This window comes from Channa argus, chromosome 14, assembly GCF_033026475.1.
Source record: "Channa argus isolate prfri chromosome 14, Channa argus male v1.0, whole genome shotgun sequence".
NCBI lineage: Eukaryota > Metazoa > Chordata > Actinopteri > Anabantiformes > Channidae > Channa > Channa argus.
Window position 1 is genome coordinate 2,779,214 of NC_090210.1, and position 25,782 is coordinate 2,804,995.

A 25,782-nucleotide genomic window follows, 5' to 3' on the forward strand; every position below is an offset into this window, starting at 1 on the left:
TCATTCTCATTCCTTTCATAGAGACATTTGGAAGTGAAGACATAGCTTTTAAAGACCTCGTTGAAGTTTAGCTGTGTGCGTGATAGCGCTGAGAAAATATGGAAATGTTCAAAACCAGGAGTGAGCCACATAAATGTTTATGTCACACTGCGGACTTAATAGTTACTTTGAGCTGCCACCTCCTAGTTTGACATTTTCTCGCCATAAAATCACAGCAGAGTGACATCTGGACTTCATGCAGCAACATATTTCAGGATGGTTTTCATAAAATATCTGCACTAACTTTCCAATAACTTCATTTTTATCCAACACTGCATCTTATTAATTCCATTGTCCTTTTTGTTTGGGTTGTTTAATATTTCTTGGAATAATTAAGAATGTAGTTTATGAATAACAGTGACTGTCAATAACAATTCCATGTCTTTAAATGCTTTGCATTGTTTGATGCAAAGGACAAAAACTGTTACATTCACTGCAATCAGCAAATATAAACAAGGGAAAAGCTAGAGGAAAATTTGTTGTTTGTATTTTTGTTTAACAAATTATTTAAATGTAACTGATTCTCAGAAGTGGTGCAGGTTTATTTTCTATGGAGTCAAATAACTAATTCATTCACTTATATTGTCAATGTTAATCACAAGATACATTCCAAACTGATATATTTTAAAACCGATTATTATTTTCCATCTAGTGATGTCCTCATAATATGCGTAAATATTTAGAATTCATTTCTCATTGTCATGAGCCCCGTAAACACAATACTTCCACAACAATTGGGGTGGACACAGTTATTTTATGGATATTTAATGATAAGTACTTACTTAACTTGACTTCCTTGATTTTATGCTACTTTACTTCTACTCCATTACATTTTAAAAGCAAGCAAATATATTTGTACTCTCACCTAAGTAAAGTATTATATTGTAGTGTAGATCTATTATCTTCTCGCAAATGATCAGTGAAACTTGGTTTTGCTGCTTTTGCTGTAAGAATATTATAAGTTCTTACATCACTACTAGTGTGTTTAGTAAAATGAACAAATACTAATTGTGAAAAACTATGTGAATGACACAAGAGGAAAGTGACAAAATAATTTGGCAATTTGGGTGAACTAGCCCTTTGAATGTAGATTATATAAATATTATAATTGTAAAAAAATGAGCTAAAACTATAGGTTGCATTACCAACCTACACAAATATTATTTTACAAACTACACAAGATATAATTGTCAGAGAGCCTTCTTGTTTGCATAACATTACGGCCACGCATTTTTTTCCCCCCTTTGATGAAAATACCCAGTGAACTCAGCTCTAAACAAAGTGTAAAGGCTGGCTGTACACACATGACATGTATGAACTGTGACATGTCAACATGACTGGTTGTATTTATCCCAGCACAGGCTGTGACTGACCAGCCAAGCAGGTCTGCTGTACCAGTCACTAAGGTTAATTAACTATCTGGAAACTATTTTGGCCCTGCCAAGTTTGTGTCACTTCAGGTATGTCTCAATTTAATGCCTTGTGCTCTAAGTATAGGTGGCTGGCATGGGCTCAGGGTGCTTTTCCGTTGTGTGGAAGTATAACGACAGGAGAGAAAAAGGCCATAATTTAGGCACAGCTTTGCCAAAGAATGGTGTGTTTTGCCAAAAAAAAAAAAAAAAAAAATGCTGTGATGAACAATAAAATGATAAATACCCTCTTTTGAATTCAGCATTCAGCCTGTCCTGCAGAGGCAAATGTTTCAGAGCTGTTTAATAGCACAAAAATAGCACAAAAATCTGTAGTCTGTAATCCGTTTCTTCTATTACTAAAAGAGGGCTGGTATCATCTGGTATCAAGTACATTTTGTTGTATGTTATAACAAGTCTACTATATCAAGCCAACGTGGCTGCTGAGATTGCAGCTGCTGGCCTTAGCTATGTAGATCATGTTTAATATACAAACTGATTTTTCAAGCAGGTAAGATATGAAAATATTTGGTTAGTATCATATTCATCTCTCTTCTTGAGAAAACCTAACATAATGTCCTTACTTCACCAAGATCATCCACAGTTCAGTTTCTACATTTGTAGGTATTATGGAGGCTCTGTGAGGCTGTAAGTTATGAGCCTAACAAGACAAGAAATGGAGGCATAAAACAGACGTCCATGTTAGCATTTTGCTAGCTAGACTAAAAATATTAAACCCCTTTTTTTTTCCAACTTCACTGCTTCTCTGCCACTGTAGGACTCACCATTATAATTCTAATAATGTAGCTCAAAGCAAAATCATAGACATTAAACTGCTCTTTGGTGCCAATGTTCACGTCCTGTCCGTATTATTTTAGTTCATTAGCATAATCAAACATTGCACTGAAGTCAAATTGTTGCATTGCTTGTACCTGCAGTGTGCTGGATGTTATCTCTTCTGTTGAGACAGTTATTGCCGCCCAATTCACTGGGGGACATCCAAGCCTCCGTTCTCTATGTAAAGGAAGGCTCTCTGCATCACGATAACTGGGGCTTAGTTGATTGCCACTTCACAACGGCTCTAGGATTTGTGCCTTGCAACTAAATGTATGAATGTGTCACATTGTCTCTGCAGATACGATGAGGTTCTGCAAACATGAATTTATCGGATCTACATTAAAGACTGAGAAATGCATTAAAAAAAAGCCCACTTGTGAACGTTATTCTTATCGGTGTTTGACTTTTTCATTCATGATGTCAATGCAGGACTTTACATTTCACTTTAGTATGCAATTAATTAACCGCATTTACTATTCGCATTTTCAGGTCTAACCCTAAATGAACAATTCCGATGGTAAAAGGCAGTAAGCCCAGTGCATTCAATGCTATTCTAAAGGACTACGTTAAAGAAACAGCCAAATCAACTGCATTTATGCAGTGTGCAGTGTCTCTTTGCTCAGTGTTTCTGACGTTCACTCTAACACCCAGAAATAACCGGGGCACCAGCGAGATTAAAATCAAAGAAACAGCAGTATTTTGTTTTGCTTTCTGTGAAATAATTTATTGTTCAACATTGAAGTGTGAGCAGAGTTAGAGTGCAGATAATTTCTGGTGCAGGAGTGGAACTGGATTATTTCCAACAAGTTCAAATTGAAGACTATTTTTGCATTGTTCACAGTGAGTGATTGCTGAGTGTGAGGCATTAGTTATGCTGACTGCAGAGCCATAAATAATATTTTTACTGTGGCGAGGATATGTGTGTCTGTTAGCATGACATCTGGGTTTTAATTCTCAGAGAAAAATCCCATATCTGCATGATCCTACTAACACAAGACATCTGAAGAGAATACAGATGAGAGATGGTCCCTCTTTTCTCCCAGACCCTCCTTCAAAACAGCACATGGCAACACCAAGTGACCTTGGCTGATTAAACATTCCTCTCTGGTCTGTATTCTCTCTGTCTCTATACTGTGTATGTACTGAGCACCTACAAAGGCGCTGGACTGTGAAAAGGGATTTTAAAAATGAAGTATTTTAATGGCGGAGTGGTTCGTACAGCTTGTGCAGGCGCTTGTTTGTGGATTGGTATGCATGCATGGGATGGTGTTGATCTGCATGTGCGCGCGTGTTTGCAGATCAATATGATTTCATTGCACATGACCTGTGGGATTTATTATCATCACTCATTTTAATGAGGTAAGCAAGCGATAGGGCAACAAGATCACAAAGAGTAATGTTCCACTGGGAGAGTGCAAAGACTGCCACCAGATGGTTTATTCGGGTATGACTAGAATACCAAACAGCCTTCACAAACAGAATCCTTTACTTGCAAGGTTAGATCGCCTCATTTCTGCCATGTTTACAGAAGTAGACTTGAAACAGCCAATTAGAGGGTTTGGGCCAAGAAAGGAAAGTAACACAGATGATGTAGCACACTCCAGTCCACGCCAAATACTCAAGAAAAACACGATGATTTATATATAGCATGAGTGAACACAACTCTTTTATATGATTGCCACAGAGGACTAAGTCCTTCAGCTAAATAATGTTGTTGAAGGGTCCCTGTTGGACATGCTAAACGTCTGCATCAAACATTTCACATCCCAGTGGTGAACATATACGGTAATGCGTGGGCCAGACTGATCCCTGCTTTAATTTTAATCGTTGGCCTTTTGAAGCCTTCAGTTACCACATGGTGACACTGGAAGTGGTCTATTTAATACCTGTTATACTGTCACTAGACCCACCAGTCCGTCAGTGCCCCCGAGCCCTCTGAGAGTGGAGAGGAACAAAGGGAATATGAATTAAGTCTGTAAGTGAGCTGGCCCCTGGCATATGTCTAAATTCAGCAGTGCTTTATGAGCCTTTCATCTGATTTCGGTCTGATAATTTCTGGCCTTAATTACGACGGTAGCAGGGCGACTAGGCTACAAAAAGATGTCGAACATAGGAATCAGAGCCATCAGGAGAGTTAAAATAAACCGAGATGAGAATAGCTCTCCCTCACATTCTTGATTTATAAAGGGAAAAGTTGGAGTCAAGGTGAATACTGAAAGATCAAATAGTACTCCTGGAGTCAACAATGTAGTAGTATGTGCAAGGAGCCTGTGCAGTTTCTCGGCTCTGATTTTAAGCTATTTAACAAGCCGTTTCCTGCTGAACACCGGTACCTAAGGGCCAAAACTCTCTCTTATTTCCAAAGCAAAATTTAGAGATACATGAAGACTGTAATAATGTGAATGGATTTTAAGTCCAGACACAGTCACATCTTATTAAAGCAGACACAGTACATGGGCTGCAGATTTACAATGGCTAAATATTTAGGGCAGAGGCAGTAGTCATTTTATTTTGCTTGAAACGCTCAACCACAGTCTGCTGTGTTTATGCCAAAAAGTCGTTTAGAGCGTTCCCGAAAGCTGAGGAGTGGAAAAATAGAACAAAAAAAAAAAAAGAAAAAAAAGTTATAAACTGAACTGTTACGACTGTAGAATCGTGATTGATAACGCCAACAATAAAAACAAAGCAACACACACACAAAAAAAGCTCCATGCCAAAAAAGAAAAATAAGCGTCACATGAGTGATGTGATAACGCTACAGAGAATGAGGTTACGTCAGACACCTTGCCAAGATTCATCTGTTAGAACTACTATCATCTATACATTCATTTTAACAGTCTGCACAAACCAGGCACTTAACCTGCAGCTCATTGAACTGAATTGTATGTTGAGATACCACAGGATTTCTGGTAACACTGTGAAGAGCTGTCAGCTACCTTTTATCCACATTGGTAAGAAATCGTCAAGGACACGAAGGACAACCAAATATTACTATGAAGCAGCAAGGCCAGAAGCTTTTGCAAACCAAGCAAGACTACAGTCAAAAAGAAAAAAAGGATAAAAAAAAAACAAAAAAACCAACTTCAAACAGATTTATGAAACATCATCAAAATGAGAGTTCCCCCCTCAGCTCTCATCCCTGCTCTCACAGACATTATAGGCACTCTAAAAGCTGCTGTCTGTGGAATTGACAAGCAGTGCCAGGTTGGGGCGTTTGATCTCAGTCTTAATCATTACGATGCTCTTAATTGATACAGGTTTGTCCCCTACTGCTGCAGGTCTAGGGGAATCATTTGATCTGTGCCCCCTGACGTAAATCCGTCCCTGGGAGGTGCTTATGACTACGTGTCTTCCCGTCGCTGATTTGAAATTAAAGATCTAAGATCGTAGGGAATATAGAGATTTTCAACAGTGCTGGATTTGAATATAATAAAACACGGTGCATATTCGATGCTCTGTGCCTTTGTGTCTTTTAAGAAGCCAGTGTTTTCTACTTAATGTCAGTAAAACCAGTCCAAAAACCAGTGATCCAAAACTTACATTCGACAGTTCATCTATAAAAGCACATATTATTTGAACAATACTCATGCAATATTGATCCATGGAATCATGGCGCGGTGATACATCTGGAAACTCGAATTGCTCGGAAACCTATTCCACGTGGCACATTCATTTGCTGGTGGGAATGTCCCTTTCAAACCTGAAAGAAAAACATTTTGCAAACATAAATATACTCGTAACATTTTACTTCACTAAGTCAACTTATTGCTTGTGTTGGCTCCTTTAACTTTGTCTGAACGCAGCCTGGTGCTGTGGCTGCCCCCTGATTCTAATTACTTAGAATAACTCAAAAGTAACTTTAAGGGCATTAATAAAGTTAAACTTGATTTGAGCTTTTTTTTGGGTTATAGGCTATCAAAATATAATTTTACATTATTAACCAACATTGCTCACTGCATTTTCAGAGCAGTCCAGCTTATTTAGAAAATAACAATATGCAGCAGGCCCAACAAAATGGCCACAGCCTCGGGTTCAATGGGTTGAAGCTGCTAAGGAGTGATGGTATTAAATTAAAGCCTAAAGCCGTATTAAGTGACTTTTGACCATAAGTGGGCATCAGTAAATGATATCTGCTATTCATATTGAAATGCCAAAATGTTAGCAAATGTTTGTTTTACTTGCTACAATAACCCAACATGGAGTGCATGGATGTAGAGCTGGTGACTAAATACTAAATGCTTTTTTGCCCTTTAACCCCAGTTTTATCAACAAACTATCAAAGATATTAGTTTTCAATGATTCAAGCTTCATACTGTACAGTCTAACTGCCTCCCAGAAAAAACAACATGTCCAACGACCTAAACCATCTCCAAGCTTCACTAACCTGCAAAACCTTGGACCTTGGGTATCAAAATGGGTTTTTTTGTGTTTAATGCAGGCTTCAAGTTATTTGAATTCACTTCCCTCGGTGAAAATGTGAACTTGGTGGCTTTTTGCATTAAGATAGGTGCCGTTTAGCAGCTGACATCCCAGCAAGTCTTTGTCACTGATTCCTATCAGCACTTAAAAGCTTTTTCAAACAATCCATGCTTCTAAAGTGCATTACCATGCAACCATTAACGTAACACTGACGAAGAATAAAGATGAATAAACGTCCATTATGATGGATTACCTTCCTCAAGCAAGTCTCTGATGTTGATTTTCATACCACTCTGAAATGAACTGAAACCAGTGGCTGTCTGTGAGGTAGAAAAAATCCATTCATCAATCTGAAAACATGTGGGAAAAAGTCGAGAAAGTCAAAGGTCGAATGCTCAAAAGTCAAGGAGGCCTGACTTTTGATATGTATGCTGAGGTGTCAGTAGATTTCTCCAGCCTGCATTATAGAGCACAGTCTAACCTATGAGAGAAACTGGGTCAGAATTTCGACTCAGTTTTTGGGCATTCAGTGTGCGGGTCCTGTGGTTATACCCTTTCATTTAAAAGCATACATGAGTCATGACAAGTCGTTTGTCATGACGATCTTATATAGCCTAACCCCAGTGCCATAAATGATTATGACCAATGTCATGTCTTATCAGTACTGGCATTACACAAGCTTTACAGCACAGCGGCTCAGGTTTAATATCATCATAGGTCATTTACTGTTCTGTTTGCATTGCTTTGAAGGATTTATGTCCAGCCTACTCACTGTCCAGCATTCAGGCAAAAGGGGCTTATGTCGGTCTCAGAAGTGGAACTATTGGGGATGGAAACAGTTGAGTTGAGGGTAACACTCTTGCTCAGTTGGGGCGGGCGAGGCAGACATTTAAAAGAGCTTACTGCTGTAGCTTTCACTCTGGCTTTGATTGTCTTTGCTTTGATCTGGTTTGGGGCGGCAGTGTTGTGCAGTGTTATCCTCCCATAATCTCTGCCATCTCTGAAACGCTGCAGTGGAAAAGACACTGACTGGGATTCGCTGTCTCTGCACTGCTGGGGTCAATATTTTCGCCCCTCACAGACTACATGAATCACCTTATCTATGAACAAAAACGAGAGGAAGATGTAGGATGAGATGATGAACGCATCCAAAAACCCACGGTTCAGAAGTTAGACTTCCTCGTGTACGCCCTCATTGACTTGCGAATCAATCTCCCCCTAATCAAAAGCAACATTACCTTCCCGTTAGCAACTGAAACATTACAGAGAAGCTGTTATGTGCTATGTGTTCTTGGAGGGGGGAGGGGGAGTGGGGGGGGGGGGGGGCCACTAGCTCTAAAGCAGAACTTCAAAGGGATATTGCGCATCTATCCAAAATTAACTGCCTGAGCAACTTTCGGAGCCATTTGAGACCATCCTCCGTTAGCAAGAATACATTATCGTGTGGCATTTGTGTTGTAGTGCACCACTGAGCCTGCCAAAAGACAAAAAAACCAGAGATATTCCCCGCATGAAGCCGCCACAAAGGACCTGGCACAATGAAAAGGAAGTGAACAGAGTCAAGCCCTAATGGTTGCAGCATTCCTATATATACACAGTATATGAAAAACTCTGGATGCCCAGAGCGCCTGCCCTGCAGTTACAGGAAAAGGGCAACTAGGCTGCAACTACAAACATCAATACTTAATGACCACAAACAACAATGGGAAGAAAGGATAAGGTGTGTTCTGTGTCCATATAGCTCATGGTTGCTCCATCCCCCCCCCCCCACTTCTGTCAAATTCGAAACATTTTTATTAAGGCTAATAAAAAATGTATATATTAGTTACAATATGAGACAATATTTGCAACAGGTCATTTAAGCCTGTTGTCCTGGGTCCAAAGCACAAGCTCAAGAGAAATATGTTCACATGGAGAGCTGTCATGCGTGTTGACACACACTTGGAAAAACTTCTACAGTTTGCACATGATTTGTATCAGCTGCATGTCATTAAACCATGAACATTTGTTAGATGTGTGAGCCACACCAATAATTGGACCTACATCATGCTGAAATATCAGATTGAACAACACAGTCCTCAGCACTGGGTTTTTTAAAATCTTAATTACATAAACAAATGCATGATTAAAAGTTGTACTGACGCTCTGCACCAGCTGTTTGAGGCAGCCTGACACAGCTGTATACATGTGTCTTTGCACACTAAATCAAATGTCCCATTGTGCTCATCTGGAGTGAATTAGACTGGGGGAGGGAGGGGGACCTCAAGGCTTTGATATACAGAGGAGGAAATGGGTAATGTCCTGGAACCACATGCAACATCCTAATAGGAGCTGGTGACTGATAAGGAGGAGATAACGAGATCACCACACTGCCTGCAAGCTGCTTTTTTCTCGGTTTAACTATATCGCTCAGAAGGCGATGATATTAACGCGTCCAGCCGATATACATTGATGACTTGTTTTAAAGTCAGTTTACGGAGTTAAAGTCACACATGCCCCAGCTTAACGTGAAAGGAACAGAGAAAATAAATGACATATTTCAAGCCGAATGAGGACAACAAATGCACTCTCCGAGTCTTGGTCTTGGTTTGAATCTCAGCAAGAGGCAGGAAATTTAGGGATCCAGTGACAACCAGAAGCTGGAGAGCTGCAAATATCACACGCCCCACTCCCTATAAATTCAGCTGATGTGCTGTGGTAGAAAGCACTCAAGCCCCAACCACTGGAGTGGAGTTGGTCGATAGCCAACACAGGAAATCTGTGGTTGTACAAGGCAGCTCCTGTGTGAATGTGTAGCAGGGTGTGTCTGAAATACAGCCACTATATCCATTATTACAATTGCCTGGACAAGGTACGGCTTAAAATAGTGTTCACTTTGAAAGAAGTAAACAAACAGACGCCCCATAAACAAGTGAAGCTAGATTTCTGGTCACAACAACACAATTATCATAATAATTAGCGTTGTGATTAAAAGCGGCCGAACGCATCAGGCCGAAAATAACGAAGCAGTTACAGCTCCGAACAGAAGAAATCTGAAAACAGTAAAGCTATGGCTTTGCCTTCATTCATTTAAGGGCATAAATCATTCCCTTTGAAGCACAGCCGAGCCTGTTTGCAAGGAACATAAGAAAGCCAATATGGAGAGCAGCTGGTCAGTTGGGATGAACATGACATGTTGTTTTCTGGGAAGAAAACAGAAAGAAAAGGAGAAATGAAGAGATAAAAGAGTGAAAACAGATGAGTGGCACATTCAATAACCGAAATATCTCTCGCTGGCTTGATACATTTTTGACAAAAAAACAACAGCCCCCCCCACCCACCCAAAAAACAAAGCAGTGTACTTTATTTGCTGAGAGATTGAAGCTCTCGGACATCTGTGAATACACAAACCACTTCTTATTTTTAACCATCAGACACACTACAGCTCTAGCAGGACACACTGGGCTGTCACACGTTGTCACAAAATTTACAACTCCCTAACAAGAGAAAGCTCTGTTTGTCCATTTTAAATTCACACAGCAGACAATCAGCAGTCTTCCTTCAGCCAAATGCAGCATGATTTCTCGACTCTGTACAAAACTGTAAACGCTGGAATTTAATTTAGAAATTAAATCAAAAACAGGCAAAAATATCACTGCACACTCATCTGGTTGGCGTTTGGATCACTGTGCAGCAGAGATCTGCTGCCCTCTTGTGTAGTCAAATATAATTACAGCCCAACCTCAATGTGACAATATTTTGTATGACACAACATTATCTGACAAGCAAAATTGCATTAGTGCCAGACTTGTCGTTAATGTCATTCCACACCCAGATTTCCTATTGTGAATATGAATGGGTGGATTACCTGCAGTGTAAAAATTCAGCATATAAATGTCAGTGACAAAATGAGAAGCAGCAGAGGAGTAGAAATTAAAATAGATATTACATTCGAAGAAGAGTTATTAATAGTAATTTTTTCAATTGCACATTCAGTATCTTGTAAATTGCCTCTGAAGGCAGTTTTATTTTTATCAATAAGCGTTTGATTAACCTTTTTAAAATAGCCTTTTCGAATCTGTTTTGTTTTTTTTTATTTAATTTGTCCTTGTAAAGCACTTTTTAATTCCTGCTATATAAATACAATTCAATGTTAATAGTATCGTAGTAACATCTAAATATAAAGTTAAATAAAAAACAAGCTAAACAAGGTCACCTCACAGGTCAGTCTCTGTCGTGGGCCTAACAATCCAGGAAATACCAAATCATCAGACGGCTTTTCACAATATGAAATCTGGCTGAGTGTTTCAGTGAGGGAGAAACGTTCCATAGCAAATTAGTAGAATAAAGACATGGAAGATCGTGGCTGTTTGTGTTTCATCAGTTTAGAAATATTGGGTTTGTCTTTGTGGAAAATCAGAAGACATTTCATGAACAACTTATGCAGAACACAAGGAAATAAACAGTGACATTACTTTTTCTTGAGGCTGTTTGTCCAAAACTTTGATTTTGGACAAACTGGACACATTTTATGAACCCATATGACAACAGTTCTCCCTGTACTGTAGCATCTACTCAGTTCAGTAGTTACTTTATGGTGACCGTGGCGCAGGAAGGTAGAGGGGTTGTCCACCAATATCACAGTTGTTGGTTCAATCCACGGCTCCTCCAGTCACATGTCAAAGTGTCCTTGAGCAAGACACTGAACCCCAACTTAATTGCTCCCGGTGAGCGTTGGCCAGCTGCATAGTAGCTCCCCCATCGGTGTGTGTTCGTGAGTGTGAATGGGTGAATAAGAAGCAGTGTAAAGTGCTTTGAGTGCCAATAGGTAGAAAAGTGCTATATAAGTGCAGAACATTTACTTTGTCTAAATTTGAACATGTCAATTTTATCCATCCATTACCTGTAACCGCTTATCGTGTTTTGGGTTCCAGGGGGGCTGGAGCCTGTTCCACCTGTCACAGGGCGAGAGGTGGGGGTACTGCCCCAGTCTGTCTCAGGGCCAACACAGAGAGACATACACAGGCAGACAAGCATTCACAATAACATTCACAACTACTGGCAATTTACAGTCACCAATTTGACCTACCGAGCAAGTCTGTGGACTGTGGGAGGAAACCGGGCTACCTACAGGAAACCTATGCAAGCTCAGGGAGAACATGTTAACTCCACACAGAAAGGCCGCAGCTGGCCAGGATTCAAACCCGTGAACCTTCTAGCTGAGGCGGCAGCGCTAACCTGCTCCATTTCATGCTGCCCTATTTCATTGTTGTAGGTTTTCTAATTAAATGTTTCACAAATACACATAGGAACTGTACCTCCAACGCGTCACACTTGAAACAGTAATAACATAATAGCAGACTTATACACACAGCTGCAGAGAAAAGCTCTACAGCTCTACTTGTAGGTCTTATTGTAGCTGATACAATGAATTAGGAGCTGCAATGATGGTACGTAATTGCATTTCAAGTGCACACAATTATGTAGTTTTGACTGCACTCACATTTTGTGTGAGAACTGAAGGGGAAAGTAACTGAGACTGTGCTTACAAATAGACCAGTCTACTGAATATTTAGGCACAGTTCATAATTTGCTCAACTGCTTAAACGCAGTAAGATTGTTGCATTTTATTTTAAAGATAAAATGTTAATATTATGATGTTTTAACATTACACTTATTAAGAAAAAGGCCTTTACCTGATCTACAACAATAATTCAATTCAATTCAACTTTATTTATATAGCGCCAATTTACTACAAAGTCATCTTAAGGCACTTTACATAACAAAGTCCAGACTATACAAGTATGTAGAGGAAAGCCATCAAATGCCCCTTGAACAAGCCCTGGGCAACAGTAGAGGGGAAAACCTCCCTTTAGCGGAAGAAACCTCCAGCAGAACAAGGCTCAGGGTGGCAGACAACCATTCACAACCATTCACCGGTCACGTTGGGGGGAGTGGAAAGGGAGAAAAGAAAAAAGCGACAAAAAGCAACAACAAAACAAGGGGCAGGTTGGTAGGACCAGTATTGGTCTGGAAAACACACAGCTCCAAAGCCGGGGACACCCGAAGAAAGGGACAGAGAGAGGGAGACAGAGAAGGAGACAGAGAAGGAGAAGCACAACCACGGGAAAGAGAGGAGATAAAGCTAATAGCATGTGGCAGTGACAAATAAATGTGGAGGAGAAGAGGAGCCGAAGAGGAGCTCATTGCACTTGGTTGGGGGGGGGGGTCCCCCAACAATCTAAACCCATAGCATCTTAACTAGGATCTAGTTTGGGGTTGACTGAGCAGATTTAACGATAAGCTTTATCAAAAAGGAAGGTGTTAAGCCTAGTCTTAAAAACAGAGAGGGTGACTGCTCCCGAATCTGGATTGGGAGAGATTTGTTTTGTATGTAAAGGACAAATCCTGGTCAAAGGTAACTCCAAGGTTCCCCACAGCAGCACTGGAGGCTAAAGTTATGCCATCTAAAGTCATAAATAAATGGCTTTCGGCTTGTCCCTTCAGGGGTCGCAAAGTGGAACACGTTCCACATGTTGATTTGGTATCGGTTTTTATGCCAAATGACCTTCCTGCCGTAAACCTACCATTTTATCCTGGCTCGGGGCCAGTGCCATTGTGGCCCTCGAGGTCTGGCTGGGGCCACACTTGGTGGGGTGGGATTTGAACCCATGGCCTTCTGCATCCCAACGCAATGCTCTACCAAGAGCTCCACCTTCTGTTACTTTAGTAAAACTCATGCATGACTTGTGTTTGCAATTGAGTAGGTTTATACCTCGGTATTTGTACTTTGAAACAAATGAATAATATTTTCTTTTTTCTTTTGTAGCAAATTTCTGACATGTTATTTTGGATTATAATTAACTTCACACTTCACTGATTCTACTGGCCTAATGTCTGTCTTTGGGTTGTTGGTTTTTTTTTTTTTTAAATTTATGAAACTATCTATACAGTATAAAGTCCTTCTCCTTCACATCCTGAAAGCTTGCCAGAGTTTTCAAAAGAACCATGGAAGAGCAGAGCGTTTAGCTAATCAAGCTCAGCTCCCACTTTTTCCTGTTGCTTTTTGTTGCTTCACTTATTTTCAACCTCTCTGCTCTCAAGTCACCCAAACCAGTTGAGGCAGATGGCCCCTTTAAGCCGGGTTCTGTCTGAGATTTCTTCTGTTAAAGGGAGTTTTTCATCTCCACCATCACCTAGTGCTTGGTCAGGCAGATTTGTTGTGTTGTTTAATTCTGGAAGGTCTTAACTTACTGTGTAAAGGGCCTTGAGGTAATTTTGAATTGGTTTGCTTTATATATAAAACTGAATTGAATATGTGAGTCCTTTAAGTTCGTACAGACGTACAGACTTGGCCAATAGAAAAGTAGCTGGTTGTATTCTGTTTTACAGTTTTAGGATGCACTATTATGAAGTTCAGCCAAGTGCTTTATGGTTATTGTCATAGCTAAATATATAAACATTTGTAATGCACACAATCAAAGCTCATATGCAGCTGATAAAAAGTGTGATTTGTCTGACATAAACATTTATAGCGACACTGAAAAAAGTAAGCCTGGTAAATACTGACATTTTAGATGTTTATCCTAATAAACAGCAAGAAATCAGTCTCTGTGCCATATAAGCTTGTGAAAGTGCAGCTGTTCCCACTTAGGGCTGGATCACTGAGAAAATTTCTAAAGATATTACTACTTTGTATTTCAATTTATTCAACTTTTTGTATATGATTCACTTTCACTTCAAAAAAAATTCCATTTGTTAATACTTTAATACACGAGTTTTACTGCTTCATTAAGATTTGTTTGACATTGTTTTATAATGGTTTTACAACCTGGAGACTTGTGTGTGATTATTGGGTTATTTGAAGCAAACCGATTTCACTTCTTCCACCACTTGATCAATATCTATTTTCTAACGATTTATTCTGTCCACTTATTCAATTAAACTCAGTCTATTTCTATGGCAGGTCCTTGCTCTTTAGATATGATTGCAACTGCCTGCAATTATGTAATGCGCAGAATCATATATTATAAAAGTTTATAGCAACACCAAATGCCTGCAAAGCTGCAAAATGTTAGATCATAATCGCAGCAGTCCCCTGAAAATGCAGCTGGGTTAGTAAAAAGTCCCGTTTAGCCCGTAGCGGGGTCAGATTTGACCACACAGCTGTGGATGATCCGCAGCTGGTCGTTGAGCAGGCGGTGTGTGTTTTGCCACAGACGCGCTACCTGTGGCCAAAGCCGAACCTTCAGCACACACCGTGGATGCAGCTGGGAGTAGCTGAGGTGAGGGTTGGGGTGAGCAGCTCCGTCGGAAGCAGCAGTGGCCGCTAGCTGCATGTCAGCCGCCGTCCACGCCGCACCGAAGCAGCGAGAGAAGAGAGGGAGAAACAGTCGGAGAGTGAGCGAGGGGGGGCCGCTGGAGAGCACACTGGACTTTTATTTTCTTCGCGTTTGAGCCGGCTAGACAATTACCACAAGGCTCTTTCCTATTTGAAGCAGTTTGGAGATATCATCTGCAGGAAGGTTGTTTGCTAGCCAGCGCCATCTCTTCTCAGTGTCTTCCGCGCCATGGGGAACGCTGCCACCGCCAAGAAGGGCAACGAGCTGGAGAGCGGTGAGTACGTGGTCTCGTCGAGGTTTCGTGAGGCGTTTGACACTTTTTAAGCCTCTCGAAAGTGGCCGGCTACGTTGTTTTTTTTTTTTTTTTTTTTTACCGCGGACTGACAGCTAAAGAAGGAGGCAACGCTAAAGCAGGGGTGCGACCGCCCGTCCGTCCGTCCCCAGCATCTTACGAACACTCGCCGGCACGAAAAATAGCCGCGCACGGGGTTGTTTTGGTTGTTTTGGCACAGAAAATAACAGGCCCAGCTAAGGTATTTAGCAGCTCGAAGACCCCGCGAGTGTTGTGGCTGCAAGGGGGTGGGGGGAGCACTGCCCGTGTTAACAGCCCATTACATGGCTGTGAATGCTTTGCTGTATCGATAAACGCTACACACACATTGATCGTTTCCTCTGGTCAAACGCCAAATGTAGTACACGAAGGCTCAAGCTTGAGGAGCAGCTAGCCTGCTAACTTTAGGTATGAGGGGGGGGGGGGGATTAGAAGGCCCCTGTCATTTCATTGCCTCTTGATGGTGGTAGCTGTTCAGGCCTGCACACACACAAACACACACAGTCAGCCGTGGCGTGTAGTCGCTTCTTGTCGAAATGCACGGAGAATAGCTAAACACAAAATCTGGGGGCTACACTACCCCCCCTCATTTCTTCAGTGGTGTCTTTCCCCGTTTAAAAACCGTGATATGGTTCTGACTGTACATTTGGCTGCAGCCTCCTTTCAGCTGCCACAGACTGTAACTTTGCGCCGATTATCTTACATCCGCAGCGATGAGCAGCAAACCCGTTAGTAAATGTTTTATAAATGACCAATGAATGTGACCTGAAGTTAGCGTGGGGCCGTTTTTGCCTCGGGCTTTACTGCCACATTTTATTCTTAGCTCCACAAACAACGCTTTCCCCTCTGTGCAGCACCGTGACCAAATATGGTGAAGAAAACGGCAAATGTCCCTTTTTCCATTCATAAAACTGGGACCTACTACTGTTTCCCTCGGCCAGGCCCACACACTCATGCAAACGCACTGGAATTGTGCTCCTTGTGTTTGTTCAGAGCCCCTTGTCTAATCTCGCTGGTGGTAAAGGTCTATCAAGGCTCACTTCTCACACTCAGTTTGTCATTGACTGGAGCAGCTTGTCATCAGACCTTCGTCAGAGGATAAGGGGTATTACGAGCTTTGAATGGTTTGACGTAACTCAGCCTAGGCCTGTGGTACTTTGCACTCATATACCCTGATGTGTGCAGCTGCTCATCATCGAGCATCCCACGCAATAAATCGTGAGGTTTTTCCCTGGGCCCGGTTGTAAAAAAAATGAAGGCGGCAGGTTCTTCCGCAGAGTCAGTTGCATTAATTGGTCAAAAAAAAAATCCCTCAAAGAAGCAGATTTATTGTCTTAATCCAGTACTTTCATAGACTTTTGTGCATGTAAACGCCCGTTGAGAACTGTGTCTGTGTTCAGCTACACACATAGTTTGTTTAAAGGAACATCACTTTATGATGCAGTGAAAATGTTCCTCGCAGATTTATTGAAGTGCTGAGAGAGAGCAGGCCAGCACAGTGAACGGGTGCCAACCAGAGACACTTGGGAAGAAAGAGGTGATCACATCAGCCACAGTTCCACTAATGCCAGGCATTTCTTTAGAGTGCACCTATGATCCTTAGATCCAGTGCCATGGCTAACTGTTAAACCTGTTTAAGCTGACACTTCACCCTGAGCTGCAGATTTGTCTGGAGAGTAGCCGCCCCGACAAGATGTCCTGGTTACCTACAATGCTGTTGATATACACTGTATTACCTGTGTGTGCCCCATTTAGTCTTTAGCTGGATCGTTTGGGGCAGCATCAGCACAATGAGATGAATCAGTGGCCAATCGTAAAACCCATTTTATTTCATCGTACCGACGTATTGTGTTTCCCACTGTAGTGTAGCAGAACAGATGGTCATAAGTAAATCAGGTTATGCTTGTCTGAATTTGTCAGGAAGGTTTGGCCAACTGCAGTGGCTTTGAACCACTGATTTTCCCTCCAGGTACATGTTAAAATACCCTTTGTCTTTACAAGAACATCATCATTTTTATGCACCTGCATGGGATCATTTGCTCAGTGTGGGAGTTATGTTTTAGGGTTACAACCACAAATGTCATTTTAAATTAGCCTGTCAGTTATTGGATTGATTAATCATTTGGTTTATGAAATGTTAAGACTAAAGCCAGATTCAGATAGAATTCACGGAAGATTCATTGCATCTTTATTTGATTTTTGGGTGTGTACTTGGACAATATATGACATTTGAAAATCTCTTCAGATTTAAAAAAAAAATGTTATGGGCATCTTTTAATATTTTCTGGATTTATTAGTGGACTTAGAACAATTAAAAGTGATAAATCATCACGTCCAGCCCTAATATGATTTACAAAGTTATGCTGATCATAATTTCCTAACCTGCCCTTTCAATAATCATTTGTTTTTAGCACTTTAAATATTTTATGCTACTCTATCCTTTATCATGGAGTTTTGTATTGATTGTCCTTTTTAATTCTTGTTTGTTTTCTGCACTGATGATGTGAGATGACCAAATAAAACATTGCTAGAACTTTACAGAAACTCGCATGCTTTTTAGCTTATGAAGGGCTTTTACATGTCTTCCTTAGTATTGACCGTAATCTTTTCAATCAGACTTGATATGCACAACTTCATTTCTGCCACATGCATGTTGGCATGCCTGTTCTTTGAATAATATCAATTTCAATTTCAATTCGGCTCTTTTCATTCCTGTTGATTTGAGTCACTTCTCTATATGCTTCATGTTTATTGATGTGTTCTAGGTATTTTTATGTACTTGTACTCTATATTTCTCTCTGTTTTCTCTTCTGTATCATCCCACCCATGTTGATGATTGTTCCTGCCAAACCATGGCGATCAATAGAGACCTTTGGTATGCGTATTCTCCCAAAAGATGACCCGAATGGCAGAATGGCATTGGTTATGTTGTGAAAACTTGCTAGCTTTAATTGTGTGCTCTAATAATATGTCAGTGTTTTGTTTATCCACATTCTCTCAATCTGGATATCCTTCCGTCTGCTGTGTTATCCATACATTGGTTTGTCTTTGCTTACCATTTTTATGCTGTGTTTATTAACCTTCCCCCAAAATGTATTGTGATGCACAAGATGCTGAGAGAAACCTACCTTGTAATGTTAAGGTGTTGTGGCCCCTTCCCCCCTCCTGAAAGACTACTACATAACAGAAAATTAACCCCTGATCACTAGTCTGCCTGTCCTGAATGTTGTTGTCCTTTGCTTTAGAACATAGTGTGTAATGTTTTTAATGTGTCATAAAGTTTTTGTCCAGATGAGTGCTGAATTTGCCTGCATTCTTCTCCTTTGGTTTCCGGTTCAATGTTTACCCACATTTTTCCCTTTCCCCTTCAAGTACAATAACATTTGGTCTTTACCGCCAATTCCAAGAACCCAAATATGTCTTTATACCAATAACCTAAATGTGCTACTAAAGTATGTGCTGACTGTACTCACTGAGTTTTTTTAAATTCTTTTTCTTTTAGTGAAAGAGTTTCTAGCCAAAGCCAAAGAAGATTTCTTACGCAAATGGGAATGCCCACCACAGGTTAGGGTCATGAAAATTTCAGCTTGAACATTTGCAGTAGCTTGGCTTACACCGAAGCCTAACTGGTTTTTATTTCCACAGAGCACGACGTGCCTAGATGACTTTGAAAGATTAAAGACTCTGGGCACTGGCTCGTTTGGAAGAGTCATGCTAGTGAAACACAAAGGAACAGAGCAATATTTCGCCATGAAAATACTGGATAAGCAGAAGGTCAGTGGGATCATGTATTATTCCTCATCGAAAACTTTGCAGGAAAAAATAAAAGGGTTTCATTACACTTAATACAACCAACAAACATCTTGTCATCCGTCTAAAAACCCTACTTCATTCATGCAGAGACATTAAAGCTATGTTACTTCTCCCTGTTGCGAATTAAGATTTACCAACACGGACATCTAATCTCTTCATCAATTAGGTGGTGAAGCTCAAGCAAATAGAACACACACTAAATGAGAAGAGGATATTACAGGCTGTGAGCTTCCCCTTTCTCGTCAAACTTGAGTACGCTTTTAAGGTACAGTATGCTTATTTAAATTGAACAACACAAATTCCTTTTTTCAGTTTTGAGCGTAGTGTGAGAGTATTTTTTTTTATTTTTTATTTTTTTTTACTTTAGGACAACTCCAATTTGTACATGGTGATGGAATATGTTCCAGGAGGAGAGATGTTTTCACACCTAAGACGAATTGGAAGGTTCAGGTGAGGCTGCAATAGTCATTAACATGTTATATATAAAGTACACACAGCATATTATTGTGCAATGTTCCCTCAAGTTAATCTTTGAATTTCTGCTGCTGTGATCCCGCTGATACATTGATCAGTTTATGAGATTGTTTGCAAATGACACACTCTGCTCACTCTGCTTCCTTTCCAGTGAACCGCATGCACGATTTTATGCTGCTCAGATAGTTCTGACGTTCGAGTACCTCCATTCTTTAGATCTCATATACAGAGATCTGAAACCTGAGAACCTCCTCATTGACCACCATGGCTACATTCAGGTGAGTTACAGTGCAACAAATGAATATGCAGCGCTGCTGTTTCCTTCTACAGTGAGGTTCACATGCTGGAAAACATGGCACTTGGCTTCTGTACACTGCCACAATGGATTTGAAATGGAGCACTTTATGTGAGTGAAGTCTTTTGTTTAAGACTTTAAACAAAGTGTGGAATTAACTATTTAGGAATACAGCCATTTTAATACACACATTATGGAACAAACTAACGTGATTACAGACATAAATTGCCTTCAATACTTTAATACTTTGGACATGAACACATGCAAAGAGTTTCATCCCTCAAGATGCTTTGAGAGGCCTTTATCTTTATCTGCTGCTTGTTTGTGGGTCTTTGTGCCTTCAGTCTTGTCTTCAGTAAGTGAAGAGATTTTGGCTTAAGATCAGATGACTCACTTGGCCAAGAAGAGTTTGTAGCGTTTGTTGTATATTTTGTATCATTATCTAATTTCAATGAAAAGCTGTATCCTTTTTTTTGTCCTGCAGTGTTTCATTGAATCCAAGTAGAGAGTATAGCCCATCAGAATTCATCCTGCTACTTTTATCCCCCGTCAGATCAGAAGTAAACACCAGCGACCTAGTTCAGTCACGGGTGTCCATACATGCCCAAGCCATAACCCTGCCTCCACCATGTTTGACAGATGATGTGGTGATTCTTCTCCATACTTTGTATTGTAATGTAATTTTTAGAACCACCTCCAGGCATTTTATGTGCTTCATTAGTCATGAAGAAATGAGGAAACAGGCCACACCTGGCCATGCATCTGTTTGCCAGCCATTTGGTCCATTATTTATAAGCCACTAAAAATTGTGTGTGTTTGTGTATTAAATTGTCTTTAATTCCTAAATGGTTAAGGCCGCACGTTTGTCCATCCCCTTGAATTAAAGCTGAAATTCTTGACTTCTCTTACATCTTTTAGTATTTTATGAGGATGTTACATTTTTTACCATACTGACTACACGTAAAAGTACTTACATTTTAGTACTCAAGGGCTACTTTGGTGCCGATCCCGAGCCCAGATAACATGGGAGGGTTGCAGCAAGAAAGGCATCTGATGTAAAAAAAACCAAAACTCAAAACTTGCCAAATCAACGAGCAGAACACCTTCCACTGTGTCAAGCCCTGAAGGGACAAGCTGAAAGTCGTTGGCCTTTTGATCCTGGATGGAAAGTGCGCACACCTACATGGTGCATATATAGACTGTAGACTATAGAGTCTACACAGGAATATATAGGTAAAAATAACTTTGTAAAACAAAGTGAACTTTAGGTAACATTCTAGCTACTATATATACCTTTGTTGTTATTGACAGTTGCAAATATTAAACTTTTTTCAAATATTCTTGAGTAACGTGAGTAGGACTGATACTAACTCGATCTTAAGTGTTTATAGCACTGCATTCAGCAATACTTTTGTCATCATTAATTATCTTTAAACAGATCTAAACCACAGACATTTTTCCACTTCCCCCAACCTGTGGAGGTATTGGGTGCAGTATGTGAGATGTTTTATTTAGTGTTTCATAGTGACATCCCTTGCGTTTCATTTCAAATTCAATGTGCTTGTGTGCAAATGCAACAAAATATAGCACTGTTCCAATATTTTTGAGCCAGACTGTATGTACACAGTTTCCCTAAGAATTGTACTGTTTAAATGCTCCTCACTTTTAGGTGACAGACTTTGGATTTGCCAAGAGGGTAAAAGGCAGGACCTGGACGCTGTGTGGGACACCAGAGTACCTGGCACCAGAAATCATACTCAGCAAAGTATGGCCATTGTATACTGTGTTATGGACATATACCTTCTCAAAGTCATGGATTGCATTTTGGATTCTGGATTTCACCAAAAAAATCAAGCTTCATAAAACATTTATAGTAAAGGTCAGGTTCTTTGGAGCAGTGATATGAAAAACTGGACGCTGCAGCGGTTAGAGATACCAATTTTTCAGCTGTCCGTAGCTTCACTGGACCATAGTCATGTAGAAGTTTTGTGGAAGAGCAACCAGTTTTAGGTTTTACAGAATTTGCATAAGGAACTATCAGTGTTTTTGTATCATGGAATTACAAGTAGTTTTTCATTTTATCAGAAAACATCACTAGAAATGTGAGGTTTTCATGCTAATCTTTCAGGAAATTGTCAAGGTAATGACTACACCAGAGCAAGGAAAGATTTTGTAAGACATGAAACAGTTTGTGCTGATTGTGCTTTTTAGGGCTATAACAAAGCTGTGGACTGGTGGGCCCTTGGTGTTCTCATCTATGAAATGGCAGCTGGCTACCCTCCATTCTTTGCAGATCAACCTATTCAGATCTATGAGAAGATTGTGTCTGGGAAGGTAAGAAGGTTGTTGTTTTTGGACATTTCTACATAAAGGAAAAAACCCATTTATTTTAAAGTGTGCAGTCAACCCATTGTTTTAAAAATGGGTTCGGTTTAGTTCTGCATAAGCACAATTTATATTTTAACTGTTAGAACGAAATTCTAAAAACCTCTTCCTTTGTGTTTTTTTTCAGGTACGATTCCCCTCCCACTTCAGCTCTGACTTGAAGGATCTGTTGAGAAACCTTCTGCAGGTAGATCTGACCAAACGTTACGGAAACCTGAAGAACGGAGTCAACGACATCAAAGGCCACAAATGGTTTGCTACAACAGACTGGATTGCAATCTATGAAAAAAAGGCAAGATGCCAAACACATTTTGTAATGACAAACTTTGTAACCCCTGTAAAAAAACAATTTAATTGCATATTGATTTGTTATAATGATTTTTTTTTGTGTGTTTGCTTGTGAAATTGCCTGCTTCGATGCAACAATAGTATTACTTTATACTGATTTGCTTCCAAAAACATATCATAGCTTAGCTCATTATTTCCAGGTGCAGGAGTGTTTCGATTAATCAAACCAGATATTTAACTTGGACTTGAATCTCACTGATATGTTGATTCTTATATCACGATGTAAAAACTTTAGATGGATGGCGTTTTATTGTTAATAGTTTCCTTAAATCTCTGCTTCATAGCATTAACTATTTATATTTTGCATTTTAGTGTCATCACCATCAAAAACAACTGGACAAACCATTGTGGAATTCTGTGATTTAGAAACACTAAACACTTTTTTTCTCTCTCTCTCAGTGAATGAAACAAAGGTCAACATCTGCAATACTCATTGACACTTTAACAGTGAATGATATTTTCAGGGTAAAAGGCTTTTAGTTGACTTGGTCTACACAATACAATCTGGCATGTTTTTAAATCCTGACTAAATCCATATTTGTTTAAGATAGAAACGGATGATCCACTGTGGGAATACCTAAAGGGAGCAACTGAAAGAAGAAGAGCGAATGAATATACACTTTATGTTAAGGGAGGCAGACTGCCAGCTTTGCGGAAATAATAGAAAAAACATTACTGTCGTGTCAAACTTTGCCTAACATCACTGCTGTATTCTGTGTGTTTTGTTAAAAAAGTAACAAAACTTGCAAAAGAAATTAAAGCAACACTCATCTTTACTGATAAAACCTTTAAAAAGAGCTAAGACTTCATTCACATGCTCTGCTTTTCACTGTTTAAGGTGTTTGAAAGTCAAGTAGTTATGTGTAAGTAAATTTACAGGAACTAGGCTGCAATCACAAGAAAATAACAAGGATGAGTGAATAAGTGAATGTATTAAAAGGTTACTTGGAAAAGTGCTTTTCCAAATCAGCAATTACAGGCATAAACAAATTTCACAGTATTACATACATTTTCAAGACTTTGTTATGCTTGAGATGAAATAGTCTGTACAAAGTGTTGCCCTACTGTGTCTAAAAGCACAAGTGTTTATAACATGGCTGATCCCAAATGGCAACACTTAGAGGTGAGATAAAAAGCCTGCTATTAAAGAGCACAAAGAGATGAGGATGAGGTGATTATATTTGCAGTGAGGTGGACACTTTCCCCGCTAAAAAAAATTATTAAAAAAATTTACAGTGATGGTAAAAGGGACAGGGGTTGTGTTTATAATAATTTTTAAAAAGCGGACAGAAAAACAATAATAAATTTAGCATACTGCCCCGTCTCTGTGCATCTGTTAACTTGTTAGTTTGGAAATGTTAAAAACAACACACAGATTTTCAGAAAGATGCTAGGGAACATTGGCAGATAAGTAATGGCTTTCTCTCTCTCTGTGTTTTTTTTTTTTGTACCTAACTCGCAGTGTACATATAAATATAAATGCTCACTGTTAAAATACATACTCTATATTATTTTTGCAGGTCGAGGCCCCGTTCATACCAAAATGCAGAGGCCCAGGGGACACCAGTAACTTCGATGACTATGAGGAAGAGGAAATCCGTGTTTCTTTAACGGAAAAATGTGCAAAGGAGTTTGCTGAGTTCTAGGACGCGAGAACATGGATATATCAGGGAAAAAAAATTGGATCTTTGCACTCAACTCTAAAGACTTGGGATGGAGCAGATATCATTGTTTTTCAGATCTACTACATAGTCCCTTCATTCCACAAGGCTGAATGAGGTCGCCAGGATCCTTGGGTGCCGATAACCTCTCACTGTCACATATACCTGCATATTAAAGCAGACACACCAATTTTTGTTTTCCTTTTCTTTTTTTTGGTACCTATAGGTTTTTACATTCAAGTTGTTAGTTTTGGGTGTTGTTCTCCCTTTTTTAAAAATGTGATTTTCAGTTCGAAAAAAAAAACTGAGACATTGGCCAGTGATAGTGTAACACTTTGGAACTGACATGTTTGTAGCAGTTTGACACCCAATTGCGTGGGTTATGGGGTATTTCCACCCCAGTTGTCAACAGTGTAAATTTATTGGTCTGTTACAGGTCCACAAGTTCTGGCCAGCTTTCAGAGGTCATATTTGTCCTATGTCCATATCTGTCAACATTTGAACATGTTGGATTTTTTTAATCATGACCAAATAGAAAATATTGGGTGACAAAAGAAGAGAGTTTTGTTCCATTTTTTTGCTTTTTGCCTTAGAAAGTCAAGTCCTGAGACCCCACATCTCTTTCTGTCTTGGTGTTATTAGCCAGGCACAGCAAGCCATCGCAGAAATTGACAAACCTTGTTACATTAGTGTGATGCAAATCCAGTTGTGTTTTTCATGTTTTTGGATCTCGATCTTTATATGATTATATTCATATGATTTTTTTTTTGTTTTTATTTTTATTTTTTGCACTTTCTAACATTATAAATGTATTGTCCCTAGAAGTCAGATCTGCATAGATTTTTTTTCAAACAAATTTATGGAAAAATATGACCAGTAAATGGAAAAATGAAGTGAAATCCTTTTTAGGATATTTATTGAGTGTAATGTGAATTTGAGAAGTTTGGTGTGAATAGTGTTGTGGCTTTCTGCCTCAACATTGTTAGTAAAACCTTTAAAATGTACATAATTTCTAATGTATTAAATCAGAGGTTTTAAGGAGGAGGAACACAAAACTGCAATGTCCTGTACTTTCCCTGTTGCCACACCCAAACGGATTTCTGTGTTTAATTTTTGTCAAAGAATGTAGATTTGAAACTTATAGGTATGCATTTTTGAAAGCTTGATTTCAAAGAACAGTTTTCTTCACAATACACTGGCTAAAATAATGACTGCTCCTTTGTATCACATGTAACCCTGTTATTGTTAAGCTCATTATATGTATATGCATTGTTTCATATATGTTTTTATTTATACACATTAGAGATGCTAATAAATTTTATTTTTAAAAGTGCTGAAGTTGTGCAACTTCCCTTGCATTGTGACACACTCACTGAGTTCACGGGCATGTTTGCGTAAACAAGATCTGAATTTAACCAGATAATTCATAATATAGAGGGATTGGGGGGAA

General features: G+C 39.6%; 1 protein-coding gene across 2 annotated transcripts; it reads left to right on the forward strand.

Annotated features, from left to right (window-relative positions):
• The first annotated feature begins 14,774 nt into the window (after positions 1–14,774).
• Positions 14,775–25,665, forward strand: prkacbb (protein kinase, cAMP-dependent, catalytic, beta b). 2 transcript variants are annotated; one of them, XM_067474767.1, is made up of 10 exons: positions 14,775–15,299; positions 18,859–18,920; positions 19,002–19,130; positions 19,336–19,434; positions 19,537–19,619; positions 19,795–19,921; positions 21,608–21,703; positions 22,150–22,272; positions 22,451–22,615; positions 24,192–25,665. In XM_067474767.1, exons 1-10 carry the CDS (start codon positions 15,254–15,256, stop codon positions 24,315–24,317), a joined length of 1,056 nt encoding a protein of 351 aa, XP_067330868.1. In that variant the 5' UTR covers positions 14,775–15,253; the 3' UTR covers positions 24,318–25,665. The 2 variants fall into 2 exon arrangements, with proteins under 2 accessions (XP_067330868.1, XP_067330869.1); XM_067474768.1 differs by lacking the exon at positions 14,775–15,299 and adding an exon at positions 15,392–18,396.
• The last annotated feature ends 117 nt before the right edge of the window (positions 25,666–25,782 follow it).

Coding starts and splice junctions, on each gene's coding strand:
- prkacbb (XM_067474767.1), top strand. CDS start 15,254: ATGGGGAACGCTGCCACCGCCAAGAAGGGCAACGAGCTGGAGAGCG. Junction 15,300..18,858: donor GGGCAACGAGCTGGAGAGCG/GTGAGTACGTGG, acceptor TTTTTCTTTTAG/TGAAAGAGTTTCTAGCCAAA. Junction 22,616..24,191: donor TTGCAATCTATGAAAAAAAG/GCAAGATGCCAA, acceptor TTATTTTTGCAG/GTCGAGGCCCCGTTCATACC.